The sequence below is a fragment of the Echinops telfairi genome, unplaced genomic scaffold (genome assembly GCF_000313985.2).
Source record: "Echinops telfairi isolate 266 unplaced genomic scaffold, ASM31398v2 ScPeMD7_60;HRSCAF=208, whole genome shotgun sequence".
NCBI lineage: Eukaryota > Metazoa > Chordata > Mammalia > Afrosoricida > Tenrecidae > Echinops > Echinops telfairi.
The window spans coordinates 34,926,361-34,948,605 of NW_022103958.1; the positions used below are offsets into that span (position 1 = coordinate 34,926,361).

Below are 22,245 nucleotides of genomic sequence, written 5' to 3' on the forward strand. Positions count from 1 at the left end.
AAAAAAAAAAGAAAGGACAGGAGAAAATAAAAAGGAGAATAAATTTAAAATGTGTCAAAAAGGAAAAAAAAAAAATACTCATTACATGCATATCACTGTTTTCTTCTCTGTAAGCTACTATATTAGTAATTTTAGTCATTACCAGGATAGGCTTGACTTAAAAAATGAAATGTCTCTGTTTTGGAAGCTTACAGATTATACATAGGGGAAATCACTACATGGAACACAAAATGCATTAATTGTATTATTGGATATTTTAAGGTATAAGCTTTCTTTACACATGTCCTTTGGACAAGCCAAAAAAAGGGAAACCATTTTTTTTGCAGTTAATCTTTATCTCAGTGTTACCACTAGTCGTGAGTAACATAGCTTCAGAGGAACAAGCTTTAAGTGCATCATGTTTAAAAGCTGCTCAAAGGCAACACTAAGTACAGACTGGAAAGATCTCTGCCTATTAAAAGGCAAAAGCTCGCAAGAAGGGCATTAGCATCTTCAGAAGGGTGTTTTTGTTTTTGAGATATGAAAAGACTGGCTTCTATTACCAGACCAAATTTATCTGTCTATTGAGAGAGGAACTATAATAGTGTTTTGAAAGAGAGAAATTATTTTCATCTTCTTTATAAGCCTGTGTCCTTTAAAGGAAGGTTTTTTCCCCCAAAAAATAACTTGACATCTTTATTTCAGGCTTCTGAGAATTTTATTTATTCGTGTGCGGGGTGCTGTGTAGCCACCTATGTGTTAGGCATCTGTGATCGGCACAATGACAATATAATGCTTAAAAGCACAGGACATATGTTTCACATCGACTTCGGGAAATTCTTGGGCCATGCACAGATGTTTGGTAGCTTCAAAAGGTACTCGTGTTTTTTTATTATTGTTGCTTATGAAAACAAGTCTTTCCTGTTTCATAAATTACTATTCCCTTTTTTTCATGTGCTTTACCTTATGACTGGGGAGGAAAGGGGCCCTGAAAGATGGTGTTACCATGTAGAAGACTTGAGTGAGTGAGTGAGTGAGTGAGTGAGTGAACGAGAGTGAGGAATTTTGTTGACATGAATTAGGGATGTATTTTATTTTGTTTAGTTGTCCATATGTATTAGAAAATTTCCCAAATTATATAATGGTAATGAATACAAAGTTTTTCTCTTATATATTTGTAAATACTGTGTATAGATTGATAAATACCACCTTGGAGAAATTTTCACATATAACTTTAAATATACTGGTTTCTGGGAAATGTGTGTGTTTTCTTTTAGTTACACAAATTTAAAACTGCCTGAAGAATGATCAAGTTTGCTAGCCAGAAATTACTATGACTCAGATAACTTAGTTTAATAAGCAAGATATTAATAACAACTAAGTAGCAGTACTACCATTTCATGATGCTTTTGTAAATAATGTCTGTGCACTTTCTTGGTAAACAGGGATCGGGCCCCTTTCGTGCTGACATCAGATATGGCATACGTTATTAATGGGGGTGAAAAGCCCACCATTCGCTTCCAGTTGTTTGTGGACCTCTGCTGCCAGGCCTACAACTTGATAAGAAAGCAGACAAACCTCTTTCTTAACCTCCTTTCACTGGTAACTGTTCTTTGCAAGCATTCAATTAATCATACATTAATGTCTCATTGTTTAAGCATATTTTAAAGTATATTTTGCTATTTTAAAATAAAATTTCTTAAATTGATTGTAGTCACAAATGCCAGGTATGTTATTATTGGAATCTTTTAAAATTGATACTATGTGAAGGAATTCAGACCATGTACACGCTTTATGACTTCATTTATGTAAAGAACAAAAAGATCAGTCAGTAAAGTGGTTGCCTTGGAGTGGAGGTAGTAGTGACAAGTGAGCCTGAGTAGGACAATTGGGTTACTTATAAATGCCTTAATCCGAAAAGTCAAAATACTTCTTATACTTAAGATTTTTAAACTTTTCTTGATTTTTGTGTGTATCTATTTTTTAAAAAGAAAACTACGCTTCTTGTGACTGAAATTGACATGGGAGTAAGAACAAGTCTCGCCTTGTGACTTCCAACAAAGCACCTCCCTAGTGTGTTTTCTCCTGTGTAAGAAATTACGTAGTCTCCAAAACCCCAGCACATTTCTCAGACCGATTCTTTGCTTTGCTTTGTTTGACGACTTAACCAGCTTACGTGGAAAGGCGGTAAACAGATTTTTTTACCCTAATTTAATTCCCCAAACTTTGTTTTTTTTTTTCTTTTGTAGATGATTCCTTCTGGGTTACCAGAACTCACAAGTATTCAAGATTTGAAATATGTTAGAGATGCACTTCAACCCCAAACTACAGATGCAGAAGCTACCATTTTCTTTACGAGGTCAGTGATTGGAGAAGGCTCATAGATTTTGGCTTTGATTTGTTTTACCTTTGCTTAAACAGGTATTCCAGGCCAAAATTCTGTTGTGTAGAGAAAAGATCAGGATTCATACTTGTAAGAGCAATTAGTAAATAGGTTTTCAAAAGTATGTTTTCTGAAAAAAATATAAAGGATTTACCAAAGTACTTAAAAATAGCTTTATTTCTTTCAAAATATTTTGAGGTTTAGTTAATATATTATTTCAATTCAGAAAATCTATTTTTTTTTTAACTCTCCGTGAAGGATATTTTCTGGGGGGAAAAAAGAAAGATGTTTTCTGTAGTACAAAATGCCTCTCCAATATTTCTTTCTAAAAGAATACGTGAAAAAAAAAAAAAGAATACCTGTACTAATATATTTTTCAGGATTCTGCCTAACAATTTCTATCTGTATCTTACATGCTTAAAACAGCAAACTCAGGGACACTATTATTGTAAACTGTTTTTATAGACCATAGTACTTGGAATGCATATATCAATGACTGGCCATTGAATTTGTCTTTATTGTTTGTAAAGCAAGTCGAGGTTTGGTGACCAGATCACTGATCTGGTCACTGATTTCTCTGCTGCATCATCACAGTACCATAACAGGAGAGCCACATGTTCTTTTTTTCTCCAGTTTTTCTTTCCTTTTTTCTTTCACTGAAGAAGTACAAAACACCGCACTGAACTTCCCTAAACAATCATCCTGTTAACATTGTGCCAATCACCTTCTATCCCTAATGGCTCTTTAGTTAGTTTTGGACCCCACAGGGCTAATAAAAACCAAGCATCATTACAGTGGGAACAATAACGTAGAATGGAAAGTTTAGTAAACTAAAATTTTGTGGTCTGGTGAGGCATACTTTAATGGGTTTTGCCCTTCATTGGGAAAATGAAACCACTTAGTGTTTTTGAAGGAAATAAAAATTTTAAATCTCTTGTGCTATTCAAGGACATGAGCATGTGAACATGGTCATATACTTTTAACCAGTTTTCTGGTTGTTGTTTTTTTAGGCTAATTGAGTCCAGTTTGGGGAGCATCGCCACAAAGTTTAACTTCTTCATTCACAACCTTGCTCAGCTGCGTTTCTCTGGTCTTCCTTCAAATGATGAGCCCATCCTTTCCTTTTCACCCAAAACATACTCCTTCAGACAAGATGGTCGAATCAAGGAAGTCTGTGTATTCACATATCACAAGAAATACAACCCAGATAAGCATTACGTAAGTTTGGTTTGAGCTTGTAAACATCCACGTGCACTTGCTTGTCCTCCTTCAGCTTCCTGCACTGGCTTTGCCGAAGTTCCAAGTGTGTACTCTGTCCAGGCTTCGTTCTTCCACGCAGGCCCCGCCTTACCCCAGTGTCCTGTACATAGCCCAGTATTTTATTGATTCTTAATTCCTGGTAAATTTGAAATGAGCCATTTCAAAGACAAAACTACAAGCAGACTATTTTTTATTTTTCAGATTTTCTGATTGCCTTTTCTTTCTTTTTCAAATGTAAAATTTTCTCATTATATAAATTCAGTCAGTTCAGAAGTATATAAAGTAAAAGCCTAAGTTCCCAGTCTGCTCTCCAGAAATAAAGTGTCGTGTATAACATGACACACATACAAAGTTTGTTTGTTTGTTTGTTTTTCAATAAAAATAGAATCTCCAGTGTGCCTTTTCCCACTCCACTGCCCAGCACCGTCTTCTCTATTGCTGTTGTCTTCACCTGTGCTAATGTTTTTGGTTGGATGATACCTTCTAACACTGCCTTCTTTTTTTTATTACAAATGGATAGATTTGGAAAGTCATTTCACTACTTTATCTATACATTTACCTTTTTTATTATTAATGTATTTTAGTATCTTTTTTACACGTCGTTGAATATTTTATTTCTATTGAAAATTACTTTTCACTTGTTCATGTTGTGACCATGGTTATGTTAAATGTTGCTGCTGTTCTTATTTTCTGTTGATTGCAGAATCTTAAACATTTGTCCTATAGATGTTTTTGTCTAGTCTATCATTTGTCTTACAAATCTGTTGAATTTTTTTTTTTATTTTTATGTTATCACATCTAACTATTTTAAGCAGTATTTCTGGGGCTTGTATTATTCCTAGGTTTTACCCACACCACATAGTAAACATAACCTCCTTTGGGTTTTTTATGCTTTTACAGAATTGTTATAACCAAAAATGAAGTCTAAAGGGGTAAGATCAGGGCGGTAGGGAAATGGGGTAGAATAGGCAGGTGTACTGTCATGATGAGGGGGACACAGCATCATGGCAACTGTCCTGGCCTTTTTCTCACCAGTGCAGCTTTAAATTTTCTTAAAACTTCTTCATAAAACCCCTGTAATCATCTTGTGTCTTGAGGAAATCTGTCAATATCACCCCTTAGAAGTTCCCCCAAAATAGGCACAATGACCTTATAAGCTGACCTCTGCCTTGAATTTAGCTAGCCCAATAGATCCCCCTCAGAAGCTGTGGATTTGATTGGCTTTTGCTCTCTGACTTGGGTTATTAAATCAAAGACTCATCCTCAATTACGATTCCGTCCTGAAAATTGTCTTTATTAGTTTTGATCTTGCTTACAGGACTGATAGGTCAGCTCTTTGAGCTAGCTGATCTTTACACAGCACTGTTGGCACCCATATGTCAAAGGCTAGCTAAGGCCAAGATGGTCATTTGACATTGAAGATGCTGAACATTTTGAGGTTCCCAGCTTCAGTGGCTAGCACATCAGTAGTAATGCTACAGTCTTCTTCCTCCAGCTCTGAAGCTGAAGTCACAGTTCCATCATTCACCAAGGTCGATAGTCTTCCCCCTCTTGGCTCATCTTTGATATTTCCCCAACTGTCCTTAAAATGCTTGCTCTTTCTCAAAACTTGTTTTATGGTGGTGGTAGGGGGGTAGGGGCAGCATTCTCACTAACTGGTTTCAGAGCTTCAGTGACGTGAGAAGATATCCACTTGAATTTTGCTAAAAATTTGATATTAGTCCTGACCTCAAAATATTTTTTTCATGGCTCAAAAAGTGTTACCCTTTTCTTGAAGGTACCTAATGATGCTTAAACAAGTATATTACTGAGAGAACTCATCTACTATGGCCATCCACAGACATTTAAACACATTATGATTGAAATGAACTAGAACCTTAGCAATAAGCAATCCTTTTTCCACCTATCTTCATGATTAGGGATTTACCTTTGAGGATATTTAATTGTCTTAACACCATATTATCAAGTAGTTCATTCTTTCCACAATGGTTTGTAATGCTACCTTATAGATATTAAGTTTATAGAGATCCTCAATTTACTTCTGGTTTTCATACTCTATGTTATATAATTATAAAATTTAAATATCCAGTAAGAAATGCTCACTTTTCCTCCCGCCCCTGTAAACTTTGCTTTTTCTTCTCTATTACCCTATCAGATGAGATTACTAATGAACACTTTCAGTAGAAATACATTTCCAGATTTGGCAAGTATGTAAATTATTTAATCCTAGAAATACGATGACTTCAGTTTCATATTATACATTTTACTATGATGACAATCAATTTTAGAATGTCATTAGATATGCTATAAACATGACTTAGATTTGCTGTTTCCCACTCATAACATATATATTACCAAGGTAAAAGGGCTTAAACTATGCAAACAGTTAAGTTAAAATTTGTCTTTCTGCCAGGAAAGGAGGTTTATCATAAGCACAATGTGCGTCTGGGTGTGATTTCTTTTCAGATCTATGTCGTCCGAATTTTGAGGGAAGGGCAGCTTGAACCATCATTTGTCTTCCGAACTTTTGACGAGTTTCAAGAACTTCACAATAAACTCAGTATTATTTTTCCACTGTGGAAGTTACCAGGGTATGTTCCTATCCTTGTCTATTAATAATCCTTTTTTACAGGAAACACTTTTTTCAAAAAACATTGTGTTACCATTTAGTAAGTTACTGTGGCTAATCAATGACTTGTTTTCCTTTGTTTCATAAGAGCCTAATACACTACTAAAAATACACACACCAAAAGTTCTTGTTGGGTGAATAAATGATGAATATATTAAACTTAAAATTGGGGTTTTTCAGATTTTTTATTTTAATAAATTAAAATGTTTTGTCTCTACCACAGTAAGCATAACAAGATCATTTGGAATCTTGGTTTTCAGAAAGTCACATGCTAAATCACTGCAGAAATAATTTATTATGGGCCATACTGATCCTTACAAAAAATAATAAATTGAGGAAAGCTTATCATTGAGACTGTTAATTAGAATCTTAGTTCTTAGTTTTGTAGTTGATTTCCTTTGGAAAGCTTTAGTTTTAATGGAGTTTAATAACCTGTAGGTTTCCTGCCTCAAGTTGCTCATACTCTTCTCACACTAGATAGATTTCAAAAGTAAAGAGGAAATAAAGTCAGTATCAGAGTTTATTTCCCCGTACAGTCTCATTTTGCTACTGTGAGTTGAGATTATCATTTCAGCATATAACATAGGCCTTATGGCAGTATTTGTGAATTTTACTGGTATCTGTAATAGCAAATGAATGGCTGAGTGTAATTGTTTTTTCAAACATCAGATCTGGATAAAATATTTGTGGATAATTAAACTTGTACAAAAAATAAATGGAAAAGTAAGCAAGTAAATTATAAAATAATAGAATAAGCAAGTAATTATATAATAATACATAAATTGTATCATTTTTTAAAGTTCAAACTAAACTACTGTCATCGAGTCCATTCTGACTCATCGTGATCCAATAGGTCAGGGTAGAACTGTCACTTTGAGTTCCCTAGACTGTAACTTTTGATGGAAGTAGAAAGCCTTGTGGCTGGTTATTTTGAACTGCTGACTTTGGGATTAGGAGCCCAATGGGTAACCACTATGCCACCAGGACTCCTTTTGTAATATTAAGTATAGGAAATTAGCAACATATGCACCTTTGTACCAAAACTCATAAAAGGATAATGGGTAGGCCTAAAATCAGGCATGTACATATGTAAATATATTTATATGTAATGATAAATAGATCTATGTACTTATATCTATATGTTAAGAATTAAGGTAGCAGATAGACATTGGGCCTCAACTCAAGTACTCCCTTAACACAAGAACACTTTATTCTAATAATCCGGCATTCTGTGATGCTCACCTTCCCAACACTATCGCTGAAGACAAAATGGGTGCATAAGCAAATGTAAAGAAAGCTGATGGTGCCCAGCTATCAAAAGATATAGCGTCTGGGGTCTTAAAGGCTTGAAGATAAACAAGCACCATCTCCCCACTATCAAAAGATATAGTGTCTGGGGTCTTAAAGGCTTGAAGATAAACAAGCACCATCTAGCTGAGAGACAACAAAGCCCACATGGAAGAAGCACCCCAGCCTGTGTGATCATGAGGTGTCGATGGGATCAAGTATCAGGCATCTAAGACCCAGAACAAAATCATACCAATGTGAATGGGGTTGGGGGGTGGGGGAGGCGCAGGCAGAGTGGAGACCCAAAGCCCATCTGTAGACAATTGAACATCCCCTCACAGAAGGGTCATAAGGAAGAGATGAGCCAGTCAGGGTGCAGTATAGCACTGAGGAAACACAACTTTCCTCTAGTTTTTTAATGTTTCCTACCCCCCACTATCAATTCTACCTTGCAAATCGGACTAAACCAGAACATGTACACTGCTACAGATAAGAACCCGCAACACAAGGAATCCAGGATATATAAACCCCTTAGGACCAACAATGAGAATAGAGATACCAGGAGGATTAGGGTACGGTGGGGGGAGGAAGGGGAAATTGATCACAAGGTTCACCATATAACCCACTCTCAAGGGGACAAACAACAGAAAAGTGGGTGAAGGGTGACAGAGGATGGTGTAAGATATGAAAATAATCATATTTTATCAAGGGTTTGTGAGGAGTGGGGAAAATGAGCTGATACCAAGGGCTTAAGTAGAAAGAAAATGCTTTGAAAATGATGATGGCAACATGTTTACAAATGTGCTTGACACAATGGATGAATGTATGGATTTTAAATAAGAGATGTAAGAGCCCCCAATAAGAATATTTAATTAAAAAAGGATAATGGGTAGCTGAGCTATTCGTCTTCAGTACTTTAATTAACCTTTTCTTGAAGGATAATTAAAGCTTTGACTTTGTTGTCTTTATCATAATAAGCAAAAGTAGATAATAATTTGGAGTCAGTTTACAATTGGCAGATGCTCCATAAAGTACAAAAGTATTACATTGTTAATTAAGGCTTCAATGTGCATTCAAGTATTTCTAAAAATATATTTCTAAGTAAGTATTGTGTTTGACTCTACAAATATTACAGCTGAATTCACCTAAATCTCACTTGATAATTTGGTTTTCTTTCTCTTTTGTAGCTTTCCTAACAGGATGGTTCTAGGAAGAACACACATAAAAGACGTAGCAGCCAAGAGGAAGATTGAGTTAAACAGCTATTTGCAGAGTCTGATGAGTGCTTCAGCTGACGTCGCAGAGGTGACCCTCCTGAGGGACAAATGGCTGTGTTCTGCACCCTCTAGGCTGCATCGCATTCTAAACTGATTCTCTCTTGTTTCCCTTCATTCTTAGTGTGATCTTATCTGTACGTTTTTCCATCCATTACTTCGTGATGAGAAAGCCGAAGGAATAGCTAGGTCTGCAGGTGAGATTATCTTCCCTTTTGTACATAGTTCATTTGTTCCCTTTCCCCTGCAGGTCTATAGCTGTGGTAGGGTCACAGTGGAGTGACTGGCTGTGGTCACTGAGAAGGGATTCTCTCTAAGCCAATGCATTTCTATACAAGCATACTAGAACTAATATAAGTGTGATTATTAAAGAATTATGAATCAGAATCAATTATGAACCAGGTTCTTTTTTTTGTTGTTTTGTTTGCACATGAAGTTTGAACTATTACAAATAGGATTAAATAAAATGATAGAATTTGTATTTTCAGTTGCAGGTCCTTTCAGTCCTCCTCCAGGGCAAGTAGGAGGCGCAGTGAAACTATCTGTGTCTTACAGAAATGGCACTCTCTTCATCATGGTGATGCACATCAAAGATCTTGTGAGTGATTACCAGTAGTGATGGTTACAGAAGTAGCCTCTATCTCGGTAGGAAGTGTTACTATTCAGGGATTGCTTTTCTTTATAGGTTACTGAAGATGGGGCTGACCCAAATCCATATGTCAAAACATACCTACTTCCAGATACCCACAAAACATCCAAACGTAAAACTAAAATTTCACGAAAAACGAGGAATCCAACATTCAATGAAATGGTAAGTTAAAGTTAGTTCTAAAACGTTCTTACATCTATTGGGTTTTATTAAAATCATATAAAATAAAATTTTCTAGCTATCAGTTGTTGAATTATTTAATGTACTATAAAAACAATTCAATAGTTGTCTAATGGTATTTAACAAAATGATGCAGAAGAAAACCCTCAATCATAAACCTTTAGGTTTTAAAAAGATCTTAGAGATCATGATTAAATGATCCTTCTAGAACTTGAACTTATAACATTCTCAAACCATGGTTCCCTACTCTGTGCTTAAATGCTTCCAAGCCTTTGACTTTGTCCCAGTCACCTGCAATCTTTATTCCCTTTGATTGCACTCATGCGGCTGAGTTATGTTTCGGAGCTATTCTTTTCCATCTTCTACTTGGCAGCCCTTCAGTAATTAAAATTAAAATACCTGTTTCTGCTTTAAAAACATCCTCAGTACCTTTACCTTCACTTCATAAAATAAGGTTTCAAAATCATTCTTCATTCCTGGTCATTCTCATTCAAACATAGTTCAGTCTGTCAGGCCTTTTGCAGTTAAACTTAACTTACTGATTCAACGCTGATGCATAGTGACCCTTTAGGAAAGACTAACTCTTTATGGGCGTGGAAAGCCCTGTCTTTCTCCCTCGGAACGGTTGGTGGTTTTGAACTGCTGATCTTGTTAATCACACTTGAATGTGTGATTATGCCACCAGAGCCCCCCTTTTAAAGTAGATTGCTCAAAACTAAAAGCAGTAAGTAAAGCACCCATTCATCTATGTGAAAAAGAACTGTGCTTTTGCTGAGATGCTCCTGGTTAACATAAAGATGTATTAAAGCCTGCAAAGATTTTGTTCTGTTTTTTCCTCCCCCTTCACCTACTTAGTTAGAATAGCCCACATTATTGTGTATATTACATCCCCTCCACACAAAAATGTCTGGATAGAGATGGAAGCAAGTAATTTTAAATTTTCATCAAGGGTATAAATTTTAAAACCATAGCAGTTCCTTTAAACGTGTATGGAATGTTGATATTGCCTTTTTTAAAGTATTGGGTTTTTCAGATGGACTTTGGGATTCTACTTAAATCTTACCTCAATGCAAGAGCAGTTTGTTCTAATACTGTGACATTGTATGATACTCACCATCCTGACATGATTGCTGAAGACAAAATGGGTGCATAGAAGAGCAAATATTTTGAGAATGATGAGGGCAATGAATGTACAAATGTGCTTTACACAATTGATGTATGTGTATGGATTGTGATAAGAGTTGTATGAGCCCCTAATAAAACGATTAAAAAAAAAAAGGGTGCATAAGCAAATGTGGTGAGGAAAGCTGATGGTGCCTGGCTATTAAAAGATATATAGATAGTATATGGGGTCTTAAAGGCTTGTAGTTAAACAAGCGGCCATCTAACAGGGAAGCAACAAAGCTCACATGGAAGAAGCACACCAACCTGTGTGATCATGAGGTGTTGAAGGGAAGAGGTATCAGAAGTTCAAAAACAAGCAGCCAAATCAATGTCAAGGGGCATGAATATAATAGAGACCCAAAACCCACCTGTAAGAGAATTGGACAATCCCTCACAGAAGGACCACATGACAGGGATGATAAATCTGAGAGTGCTCTATCACACTGATAAACCACATAGCTATCCGCTAGTTCTTTAATAATATTTCTTCCCCTTGCTATTATGTTTTTTTATGTGTTCTACCTCATTCATCATGTTAGATTTGTGTTTGTTCATTTGTATATTTAAGATCTTTCAGTACATGAAATTCAAGATAGATAACCCTTCAGAAATAGTAACAGGAATAATGGTTCCCTGAAGGTACAGGAATGGGGGGACAGGGATGGGGGAGGGGGAATGGGGAGCTGATAACATTGATGACTGTATAACTCCACTCGATGGGATCAAACAACAGAACTGTATGTGAATGGATATATTGGATTGTGTAAGATATGGGAAAAAAATACTACTACTAATAATAATGGTTCCTAACTGATATCAAGGAGTTTAAGAAGAAAGGACATGTTTTGAAACTGATTGTGGTAGCAATTATACAATGCTGCTTGATGTGATTGAGCTGTGGAATGTTATATCTGTAAGAGCTCCCAATAAAATGATTAAAAAAAACAAACATACCCACAAAATGAAAAATTTTGTAAAGTATTGGCTTTTTTTTTTTTTAAGATCTAGTTATTCTGTGCTCTCGGTTTTGTAGTCACTGTAATCAAACTGGATTAGGTTAAAGAGTTCTTTCTCAGAATTTAAGGCGAGGCTTTCTCAAGGGAAAGACTATGATAAGAGTTTTGAAATAGTTTTTCCATATTCCAGATTTGCCGTTAACTGCATTTTTAGTTGATGAGTTTGAATTTGATAATCAGAAACCATCACTTCAAGGTACATAAAATCTAGCAGAAAAAGAAGACAAAGGGAATTTTCATCTCTCCTGTTTTATACTACAAGTTCAATAATGCTCTCCCCGCTTGCTTCCCACCAGTTCCAGCCAGCTCATCATCTTAGGTGTACTTCTTTGTAGCTCCTTTCTCATCACCACCATCTCAGAAAAAAATCAAGTGTGTGCTATGCCTGTGTCTGCCAGCCACCCAAAGGAAGAACAACACAGTGCAGGACTCCCATTTGTGATAAGAGACACAAATGGGCTTTTAAAGAAATGAGACAGAGTGTGTAATCAGTGTCACTGATCTGTGGTCACTTTTTGGCTAATATTCCCACTTCACTTAGAATATTGCAAAAGAAAAGTAAACTATTTTAATGTAACTAGTAACTTCCTGTTTCATTTCCCCTCTGCTCTAGCTTGTGTACAGTGGCTACAGCCAAGAGACCTTACAACAGAGAGAACTTCAGCTCAGTGTGCTCAGTGCAGAATCCCTGCGGGAGAACTTTTTCTTGGGTGGAATAACCCTGCCTCTGAAAGATTTCAACTTAAGTAAAGAGACGGTTAAGTGGTATCAACTGACTGCAGCGACCTATTTGTGAACTAGAAATTTCTGAGCTTTAGAAGCAAGACCGGTTATTATAAATGTGTGTGAACAGACATACCCAATTGTGGATGGTGTACAGTGTTTTTTATACTTGGACAGAAACTATACTTGCTCTGTTTCAGCAATTCTGTTGTATGAACCAAGAGTCACAAAATTAACTTGTATGAATTTGTGGAAGCTATTTCTGTTTTAAAGTCATTAAGAGAATGCTACAAACTCTAAATTTAGAATGAGTCTTGAAAACAATATTGAATTGGTGAAGTTTTAAATCCTTTTTTTGAGTGATAGCTTGGGTCTGGTCTGACAGCTTCACTTGAGCCACCTGTTCGACATCGTGTCTCAGACTGACCCAGTGTGTATTTCTTTCCCTCTTATGCACCTTACAGCCTTTACCACTGTGCACGCTCACCAACACCAAAGGAAGGGAAGGTGTGGGTGTTAGCATGTACTGCAGCTGCTATTCACAGAGCCGAAAAGCAAAGCACAAACCACACGTAGTTATGTTAAAAACTACTAAATAGTTAAAGAAGTAGAGGGGAGGAAAATAACGTTGCTCTTTGGTATTCATGACTTTAAAGCCTTTTTCAGAATAAGTGCCAATTATTGAAGTTGTAAATAATGGTGCCTTAACTTCATATGCTTCCTTGGCACTTCATTTCTGATGTTTTTTCCTGACTTCTGAGAAATTATTAATAAGTAGTTCCCCTCACTTTCAGTTTACTAGACAAAAGAAATGGTGTACACTTACTAATGTTTGTCCCACAGAAAGGCCAGGCTGTGCTATTGAGACTTAAGCAGTCAAGCCATTTCGTCTAAGTCTTTGTTACCACTAACTGAATATGAGATTGATTAATGTAGTTGTATGTTAAATTCCATCATTCCATTATAATTCTACACTTATTTCCAGCAGTTTGATTTGAAGTTTGGTTATTTCACCCCGTATACATATACTCACTCCTTCGTTGGGTACTCATCCATGTGTCCACCCATTCCTGTTTGCTGTAAGAACTCCATGAATCGGGCAGACTTTCCATAAGCAGCCCAGGAAAGAATACTTTGGTCCAGACTGAATTTAAATATAGACATTTGTAGAAAAGTTTGTCTTTTAAATGGGCTTAGTTAAGTTTGTAAACACTGTACATGAAATAATTATTTTCCTTAATATATCAGGATTCAGACTCATAATGCTTATGATTAAGGCTATTCTGTAGTAGCCAGTAAGAATAAGATTAGTTTTCAGTACTTATTCATTCCACTTCACAAATAATTGTGTTTAGTATAGATAAATACAGACATACAATATTTACTCCTGTGGCTAGGATAGAAAGTCAGACACATTGTAAATGGCACTAGAGATGGTCGCAATCTAATAGCTCTGAGATAACTGACAGATAAGTAATGAACGACACCAAGAGATGGGGGCAGCCTCAGATTCATTATCCAGTACAGACGTTTTATGAACTGTGCACATGTGGAATGTAAAGGAGGATGTGCGCACAGCAGAAGGAAAATGGTTAAAGATGTAACAGTAGAAGTTCAAACAAAAGAAACTTGAAATTTTGGGTGCCTAACACTAATGGTCCATTTATAGAAAAATTCATGTTATATCTTTTTTCCCTATTTAATAAGTTAATTTGTGTGTACATCAGAGAATTGCCATTCATTTGCTTTTTTCTACATGCCGTTAATATTTCTGTAAATGTATGTAAGTTTCTTTGCAAATGTAAAGACCTACTAGATATGATGCTTATTAATGCATTTGAACCGGGTTCCATTCCCTCTGTTGTCACTCAGCCATGGAAATAAAAGTGCTCTCGTGGTCTAAGGGTCATTGCTAACTGGACTCAGTGTGGACTGACTGCCTTTTGCAGTCTTACAGCAAGCAGTCTTTTACCTCAGATAATAGAACTAGAAAATGTAATGTCACTTTGTTATTAGAAGAATCAGGCATCTTATCTTGAACATGTATAGTATGATTAATTAATAATGTACAGTTAACCAGAGTTTAGAACAAGTGATATTTTCTCTCATTTTAATCCATTGTTGTGCCTCCATGAAAAAACAAGCGCACACACCCCATACATACTTACCTTACAAATACTTAGTAATCTAAGTTATTCTTTGTAAAATTCTCATCTTCAGCCCTTACCCAAAGAACATAGAAAGGACACAGGAGCCTCTTTACACTACTACCAATGGATTTAAAATCAGTAATATTTGTAAACTTTTTTAAAAGCTTGCATTAAAGTAAAAAAAGTTTAAGTAAACTGGCAGTGACACTAATTTTTACGTATGATCACTTTGTTTTATACTGTCTTTATTGGGTAAAAAGAATCATGCTATATGGAAGTCCTGCACCAGAAGAATCCTTCCTCTTGCCAGTTTTTGGGGATTTGAAGATAATGTTTTATTCCAAGATCCTATTATGTTCTCACTGAGGAACCCAATATAAGACTTGCACTGACTTTTTATTACTGTCTTTATATGAACCTGAATATGTAGGTATCTGAATGTTGAAGCATGTATGATCTTGGATAAAGTATTCTTTTTATCTTTTTTCAAATTAGAGTTGTATAAAAATTTCATTATCTTGCCTAAAATTGGTTGACTGTTCTTTTATAGAATTCAAGTATTGTGGTATTTAAAAAAAAAAAAGATACATTCAATTTTGATACTTATACTAAAGATTAAAAAAGGACTGAAGTCCTATTATCCTAATACATAGATTAATTTACATGCTGTTTGACTAGCAGTGCAAATATGAATGAATATAATTATTCTCATCTAAAAATACCAAATACTTTAGTTATATTATGGTAGTGAAAAAAGATGTATAATATTTTTATTAATATCTTGAATATATTCAGTGGATTGAATGTTGACTTCCATAGCTATACTTTGATTATATTAAACTATTTCTGAATTAAAGAACTCTATTGTCTATTTCCTCATCGACATACTAATATTTTGTTGCAGATTTGATAAGACCTCACTATTATTGTTCTTTGCATCCCACTCAGGAGGTTTATTACATTCAAACCTTGCATTTCAGAAATAACCTGTTATTTCCCCTGTGTCTGACTAGGGGGTCTGATTTCTCCGTGTAGTTTTTTAATAGGTATGAATTGCTACAACTTTTATCACCATTTCCTTAAACTAGAGAGAGTTGCCCTAATAGCAGAGCTTTGAATTCTGATATCATATCATCCTCCTGGAAAGATACTGGTGAGAAGCTGTAGTTTCTGATCCAAAATATCCAGAGACTATGAAAGCAATAACAGAAAGTTAGGTCCAAATCTTGGGGTGATGAACTCAGTTTTGGTCAGGGAAAAACTTTATAAAGTTCTTAAGCACACACAAAAGTAGACAATACTATAATGAACTCTGTGTGTATCACACTGCTTTAAAGTGTAGCCCATTATGCCACTTGAGCTCTTTAAACATAGAAACAATGACTAATTTAGGGTTTATTATTTTACAGTAAATCTCAAGCATTTAATCTATAAACATCTTGGTATGCATCGTAAAAATAGAAACTTAAAAAAAAAACACTTTAAAAAGATCACCTTAGTACCATTATTACACCCACACTTATATTTAAAATATTAATTCCTTACTCCTGCCAAATAGCCAGTCAGTGTTCACATATCCCTCATTACTGATCGATAATGCTGGAAGAGAATTCTAAACTGGCAGTTTCCTCCAACACATTGAAGATACTGTACCAATGCCTCCTGGTTTCTGTTATCAGTCTTGAGAAGTAAGTAGTCCAATTGCTTTTTTTAAAGTAAAAATTTCCCTAGCTTTTAATAATAATTTTTGCTAGTTTCCTTAAGATGCGCCTAGGCATAGATGGGATTCTTAGATCTGTGGATCAGTCACCTTATTTTGCTCTGAATATTTAGCAGCCATCATTTTTTCCAACATTGCACGTGCCGCATTCTCCTTATGCTTCCCTTTGGAACTCGGATCGAGTGGGCAGTGGACCTTCCTACTCTCTCTCATGTCTTTGGACTTGACTTCTCTCATTTCCTTTTTGGAGGGTAAAGGTGGTAATCTTTGCTACCGGCTCAATTTATTCTGATGTATCTTTCAATTCATCATGTCTCTTCAACCGCTTTAGCTATCCAGTGGGTTTTTCACTTTAATTGTTGTATTTTTCACATCTTGAACAACTATTTAGCTCTTTTGTTTGAATCTCGATCCAGAAAAGACCACACACAATGGTGTCAAGACCATTTAATGAGCTGAAGTGTGGTCTTTGTAACAAATGGTGCTGGGACAAGTGGATAGCCACATGCAAGTGAATGAATGCAGTTGGACTCTTATTCCATATGCAGAAATATTCAAAATGGAACAAAGATGAACATTAAAATTTTTGTGGTTTTTTGCTTTGTATGTGTGTCTTCATAAACAATAAAGTCACTAAGTCATTGGACATTCCTAACTTTCTGAGAAGCACTATACCTTTCTCGTAGTGGTTGAACGGTTGTCGTCTCACCAGCAGTGTATGAGGGTCCAGTCGCTACAGCCTGGCCAAACATCTGTTGTTAGCTGCTTCTATGAACTTTTGTGTCAATACTGAAGTGAGGTTGTGTCTTACTGTTTTCATTAGAATCACAGCATTTCTTCCTAAGTTTGTTGGCTACCTGAATTGTCTTTCATAAAGTGTCTATGTCCTCTGCCCATTAAATGGATACCAGTACCAGGCTGTTTTGACTCCCATGATGTTTCATTCTTCTTTAGCAGTACTTTCTTTATCTGGAATCCTTTCCATATAAAGCTGGTGATTAATTTTTCCATCTCAACTGGGTCATACGGTATTTCTATTCCAGTCGATAAGTGCCATCCCACTTTCCATAGTGGTTGTACAGTGTGCGAGGGTTCCGATCTCTCTGCACCCTTGCCAGCATTCTTGTTTGTTTGTTTTTGCTATCAATGCCACTGTAACTAGTGATTGTATTTACCCGTTTGTTTGTTGACTGCCTGATTGTCTTTGGTGAACTGTCCATGTCCTCTGTTTTTAAATCGAATTATTTAATCGTTTTCTTATTGAGGGTTGCAGTTTTCCATAAATCTTAGAGATCGGTCTCTTGTCTGAGATTTCATTGCCAAGCACATGTCCAATTTTTAGTATGCCCCAGTCCTCTGCTTTGTCTTTTATGGTGTGTGTCTTTCCTTCTGTTGAGTGGTATGTTTCTGTCATGGATTATGGCCCCTAAGTGTGTTCTTGTTTTCTCATCGATGACCTTTATAGTTCCTGGATTCACATTTTGGTCTTTAATCTATCTTGAGTTCACTTTTATACAAGGAGGTTACCCCCCACCCACCCCAAAAAATGGACAAGCGCCGCACAATGGAGCTTTCATAGTACAACTTCTTCACACTAGGCAAGCATCGAGCAACTCGCTCTGAGTTAGTGCACCCAGTAGCATCACTTGGGAAGGTTCTCTCTGGTCACAGTGCATTTTTTCATAAAAGCAGTTTTCACTTGAACCTTTTTTTTGTGCTGGCCAATTTAAGAGAACAGCGTGTGGCTGTGAAATTTTGTTTCCTGAAAAAATGCCACAGAAACTGTTATGATGTTGAATACAAATTACAAAAACTGCTATGGGAAAAAAAACTCAAGTGTATGAGTGGTTTTCTTGTTCCAAAGAATATGAAGTGTTGATTGATGACAAACCTTGTTTTGGATGTCTGTCAACTAGGACGGACGAAAATGTTGACAAAACTCGTGCACTTGTGCTGGAAGACTGATGACGGACTGTTGAAGAAATGGTTATCTGGACCATCCTAGGACGTGGTTCAGCACATTTTAATGGAAGATTTGGGAACGAGAAGGGTTTCTGCAAAATGTGTGCCTTGAGTTCTGACTGACCAGGGAAAAGACCGTCGAGTGGAAACGTGCTTCAGAAGAACAGCTCCAAAGCAGCCCAGGGTTTCCCAGGTCATAGTGGTGATGAGACATGGTTCTACTCTTACAATCCCGAAAGCAAGCAGCAACCACGCCAGTGGAAGACGCCGTTGTCACCTCGCCCAGGAAAGCTTGTCAAGTGGAATCAAGACGATGCTCATTTGTTTGTTTTTTTTGATGCCAAGGGGATAGTGCATTTGGAGTTTGTTCCACCAGGTCAGATTGTTACGGTTTATACTTCCTGTATAAGCTGAGTTTTTCAGCACATTTTTCCTGCAGTTTTTGTGGTAAAATTGGGTGCCTCGGCTGTTATTCAAGTTGGCTTATACTCGAGTATATACGGTAATCAAGCTTTCTAGTTGAGGTTCTGAAAAGATTACGTAACAGTGTGCGACAAAAAAGACCTGATTTGTGGCAGATGGGGACTGGTTTCACCACCGTGACAACGCACCTGTTGACACAGCCATCTCTGCACTCATTTGGGGCAAAACCCAGCATGCCTCTCTTGCCCCATGCACCTTATTCACCTGACCATGCCATGCGGCGGCTTTTTTCCATGAATGAAGAGGGACATGAAAAGACAGCAATTTGGTGACATAGAAGGGGTGAAGAAAAAAAAGGGAGGTGCTGTCAGCCATCCAAACAGATGAGTTTGAAATGTTTCCAAGAATGGTATCAGATTTGACAAATGTATTATGTGTAATGGAGAGTACTGTGAAGCTGATAAGGTTGTTTTGGGGGGAAAAATGTAAATACATAGCTTTGAAACGGAATTACAGGTTTTGGGGGAGGTACCCTCTTGAATATAGGGTGAGATGTGGGTTCTGTTCCATTCTGTAACTGGGAATCCCATTTTGCCAGCACTATTTATTAAAAAGATTATCTTCCATACTTAATGTATTTCAGCCTTTTGCCAAAGATCAATTGTGTATGTGAGGATTTCCTTCTGGTTCTCAATACTGCTCCATGGTCTGTGTGACTGTTGTTATACCAGGACCAGGCTGCTTGGGCTACTGTAGTGTTTTCATGGAGAAATGTGAGGCTTCTTATTCTTTAGTAGTACTTTGCTTATCCAGGGTCCCTTTCCTTTCCATATAATTAGCTGATAATTAGCCTTTCCATCTCTAAAGAATGGTGTTGGAATCTGGATCACAGTTCAAACCACTCAACCCTCAGCCCTATATTTTGTCCACCCACCCACTGATCTCTGCTTCTCTTCTCCCTCTTGAGGACCTTGTTCCAATTACAAGCAAGCCGACATCTGTCAAACTGCCTGTCCATTTCTCTATCTTCTTTACCCTTGCCCTCCCGCCCATGCAAATCTCTGTCTTGGTTTTTATCCTTATAGTAGTAGTCTCATACTGTATTTGCCCTTTTGTGACTGGTTAACTTTACTCAACATAATGTTCTCCAGGCCCATCCATGCCGTGAGGTGCTTCATGATTTCATTTTGTTTGTTTTTTAGAAGTGCATAGTATTCATTGGGTGTATATACCAAAGGTCTTTTATCCATTCTTCTGATGGGCGTTTGGACTGTTTCCAACTTCTGGCTATTGTAAACAGTGTGGCAATGAACATGGGAGTGTGTGTATCTGTTTGTGTAATGTCCTTTATTTCTTGAGGGTATTTGCCTAGCAGAAGTATTGCTGGATGGTGTGTGGTTTCTATTCTCATATTGCCTTCCACAATCGTTGTTCATTGCAATTTTCTTTTATTCTTTAATTTTTTCATAGTAGTTTTCTTATGGGCAGAAATCTGAATCTCTTACAGTCAACTAGTGAGTGCTTCCAGCACTGAATTCGTTTTGGGGAATATTTTAATTGGCATTCTCAATTCCTAGAGCCTAGTTTTTCACCGATGCCTTCAGTCGGTTTGGATTTCTGCCTCAGACACCACTAGTTCTTAATCATATGCTGCCTTATTGAACAGTGACTGATTATTTTTGGTATGGTGACTGTGTATTCCTTACATCATTTTTAATGTTTCTTACATTCATTATTATATCCTTAGAATCCTAAAGTATTTCAGCTTAAGAGTTGAATTTTTGTTGAGTTCTTTCAGCTTGAGAAATGTTGAGCATGTTCATCACTCTTGGATTTCTTACTCCCGGCTTTGCACATTTCATTATAATTCTTCACTTTATCTTCTCGAACTACCTTTTGCCTTTTGCGCATCTGTTTAATTTCTCCTATTCACTTCATCTACTCTACATTCAAGGCAAGCTTGAGACAGACTTCTGGCATCCACTAGGTTGTTTTCTTTCCTGTCTTTCCTCTGACTTTTACTTGCTTTATGTACAATGTTCTTAATGTCATTCTACAGCTCATCTGATGTGCTTTTGCAGGGACTGGTCCTTCCTGATCACATGTATAAAGTACAAGAGACAAAATCTTGCCATCCTTGCTTCTAAGGAGCATTTTGGTTATACTTCTTCCAAGACAGATCTATTTGTTGGCAGTGCAAGGCACTTTCAATTTTCTTAGCCAACACCATAGTTCAAAAGCATCAATTTTTCTTCAGTCTTTCTTATCCTAAGGTCCCAACTTTCACATGCATATGAGATGATTAGAAATACCATGGCTTGGGTTAGGCCCACCTTGGTCCTAAAGGTAACATCCTTGCTTTTCAGCACTTTAAAGAGGGCTTGTGCAGCAGATTTACCAATTGCAATTGTCATTTGAGCTCTTGACTGCTGTTTCGCTGAGTATTGGTGTGTATCCAAGCAAGAGGAATTCTTTAACAAGTTCAATCTTTTCTCCATTTATCATGATGTTACCGACTAGTCCTGTTGTGAGGATTTGTGTTTCCTTTACATTGAGTCGTAATCAATACTCAAGGCTGCAACCTTGTATCTTCATCAGCAAGGACTTCAAGTTCTCCTCACAAGCAAATTGTGTTATCTGCATATCTCAGGTTGTTAGTAAGTCTTCCTCTAATCCCAATACTACATTTTTTATATTATCCAGCAACTCTGATTATTTGCTCAGGCCTCACATAATACAGACACCCCTTTGCTGATTTTAAACCATCCAGCATACACTTGTTCTGTTCACATTACTGCCTCTTGATCCATTCAACTCCACATAGTTGAATGCCTAAACATCTTTCTTGTATTCTCTTTCATCCAAGATCCATCTGATGTCAGCAGCGATGTTCCTTGTCCCATGTCAGCTTCTGAATCTGGCCTAAGCCTCTGGCAGCTCCCTGTCAATGTACTGCTGCAGCTATTGTTAGATGATCTTCAACAACATGCATGTGATAGCAATGATACTGTTCTATAATTCTAGCACTGGGGGGTGGTACCTTTCTTTGGAATGGGTACAAGGTCATAATTTGTCTCTTGCAGACTTGTCATTTTGGCTGCTGATATTGAGTTTGTTTATTGTATTTTCCACTGATGTCATTTTGGCCCTGTGAGGTGCTCACCTCGAGCTTCTCACCAAAGGTAGGGAGTTCACGTCAACTTTGAGACAAGGCGAAGCTGTTTGCTCCCATAAAGGCTTACAGTCTTGGCAGTTCTACATAGTGACTACATCAAAATCAACTCAGAGACAGCAGGTTCTTGTGCGTGTTATTTAACTTCATATGGCTTGGTCTACATTTACAGTTTTTATTTATGTTGTTGAAAAAGGTATTTGCAATGAAGAAGTCATTAGTCTTGCAAAATTCTATCATGGGATCTCCAGTTTTGCTATCACTAAGGTCATAT

At 36.8% G+C, this 22,245-nt stretch overlaps 1 protein-coding gene across 1 annotated transcript in view; it reads left to right on the forward strand.

Annotated features, from left to right (window-relative positions):
* PIK3C2A (phosphatidylinositol-4-phosphate 3-kinase catalytic subunit type 2 alpha) overlaps positions 1-15,553 on the forward strand; it is a 105,348-nt gene extending 89,795 nt beyond the window's left edge. Inside the window, exons 24-33 of the mRNA XM_004711572.3 lie at positions 685-854; positions 1,425-1,581; positions 2,229-2,338; positions 3,373-3,580; positions 6,089-6,213; positions 8,726-8,843; positions 8,937-9,009; positions 9,301-9,410; positions 9,498-9,623; positions 12,435-15,553. Coding sequence (XP_004711629.1) covers positions 685-854; positions 1,425-1,581; positions 2,229-2,338; positions 3,373-3,580; positions 6,089-6,213; positions 8,726-8,843; positions 8,937-9,009; positions 9,301-9,410; positions 9,498-9,623; positions 12,435-12,617 — 1,380 coding nt within the window. The 3' untranslated portion in view covers positions 12,618-15,553. The remainder of the gene's footprint in view (positions 1-684; positions 855-1,424; positions 1,582-2,228; positions 2,339-3,372; positions 3,581-6,088; positions 6,214-8,725; positions 8,844-8,936; positions 9,010-9,300; positions 9,411-9,497; positions 9,624-12,434) is intronic.
* The last annotated feature ends 6,692 nt before the right edge of the window (positions 15,554-22,245 follow it).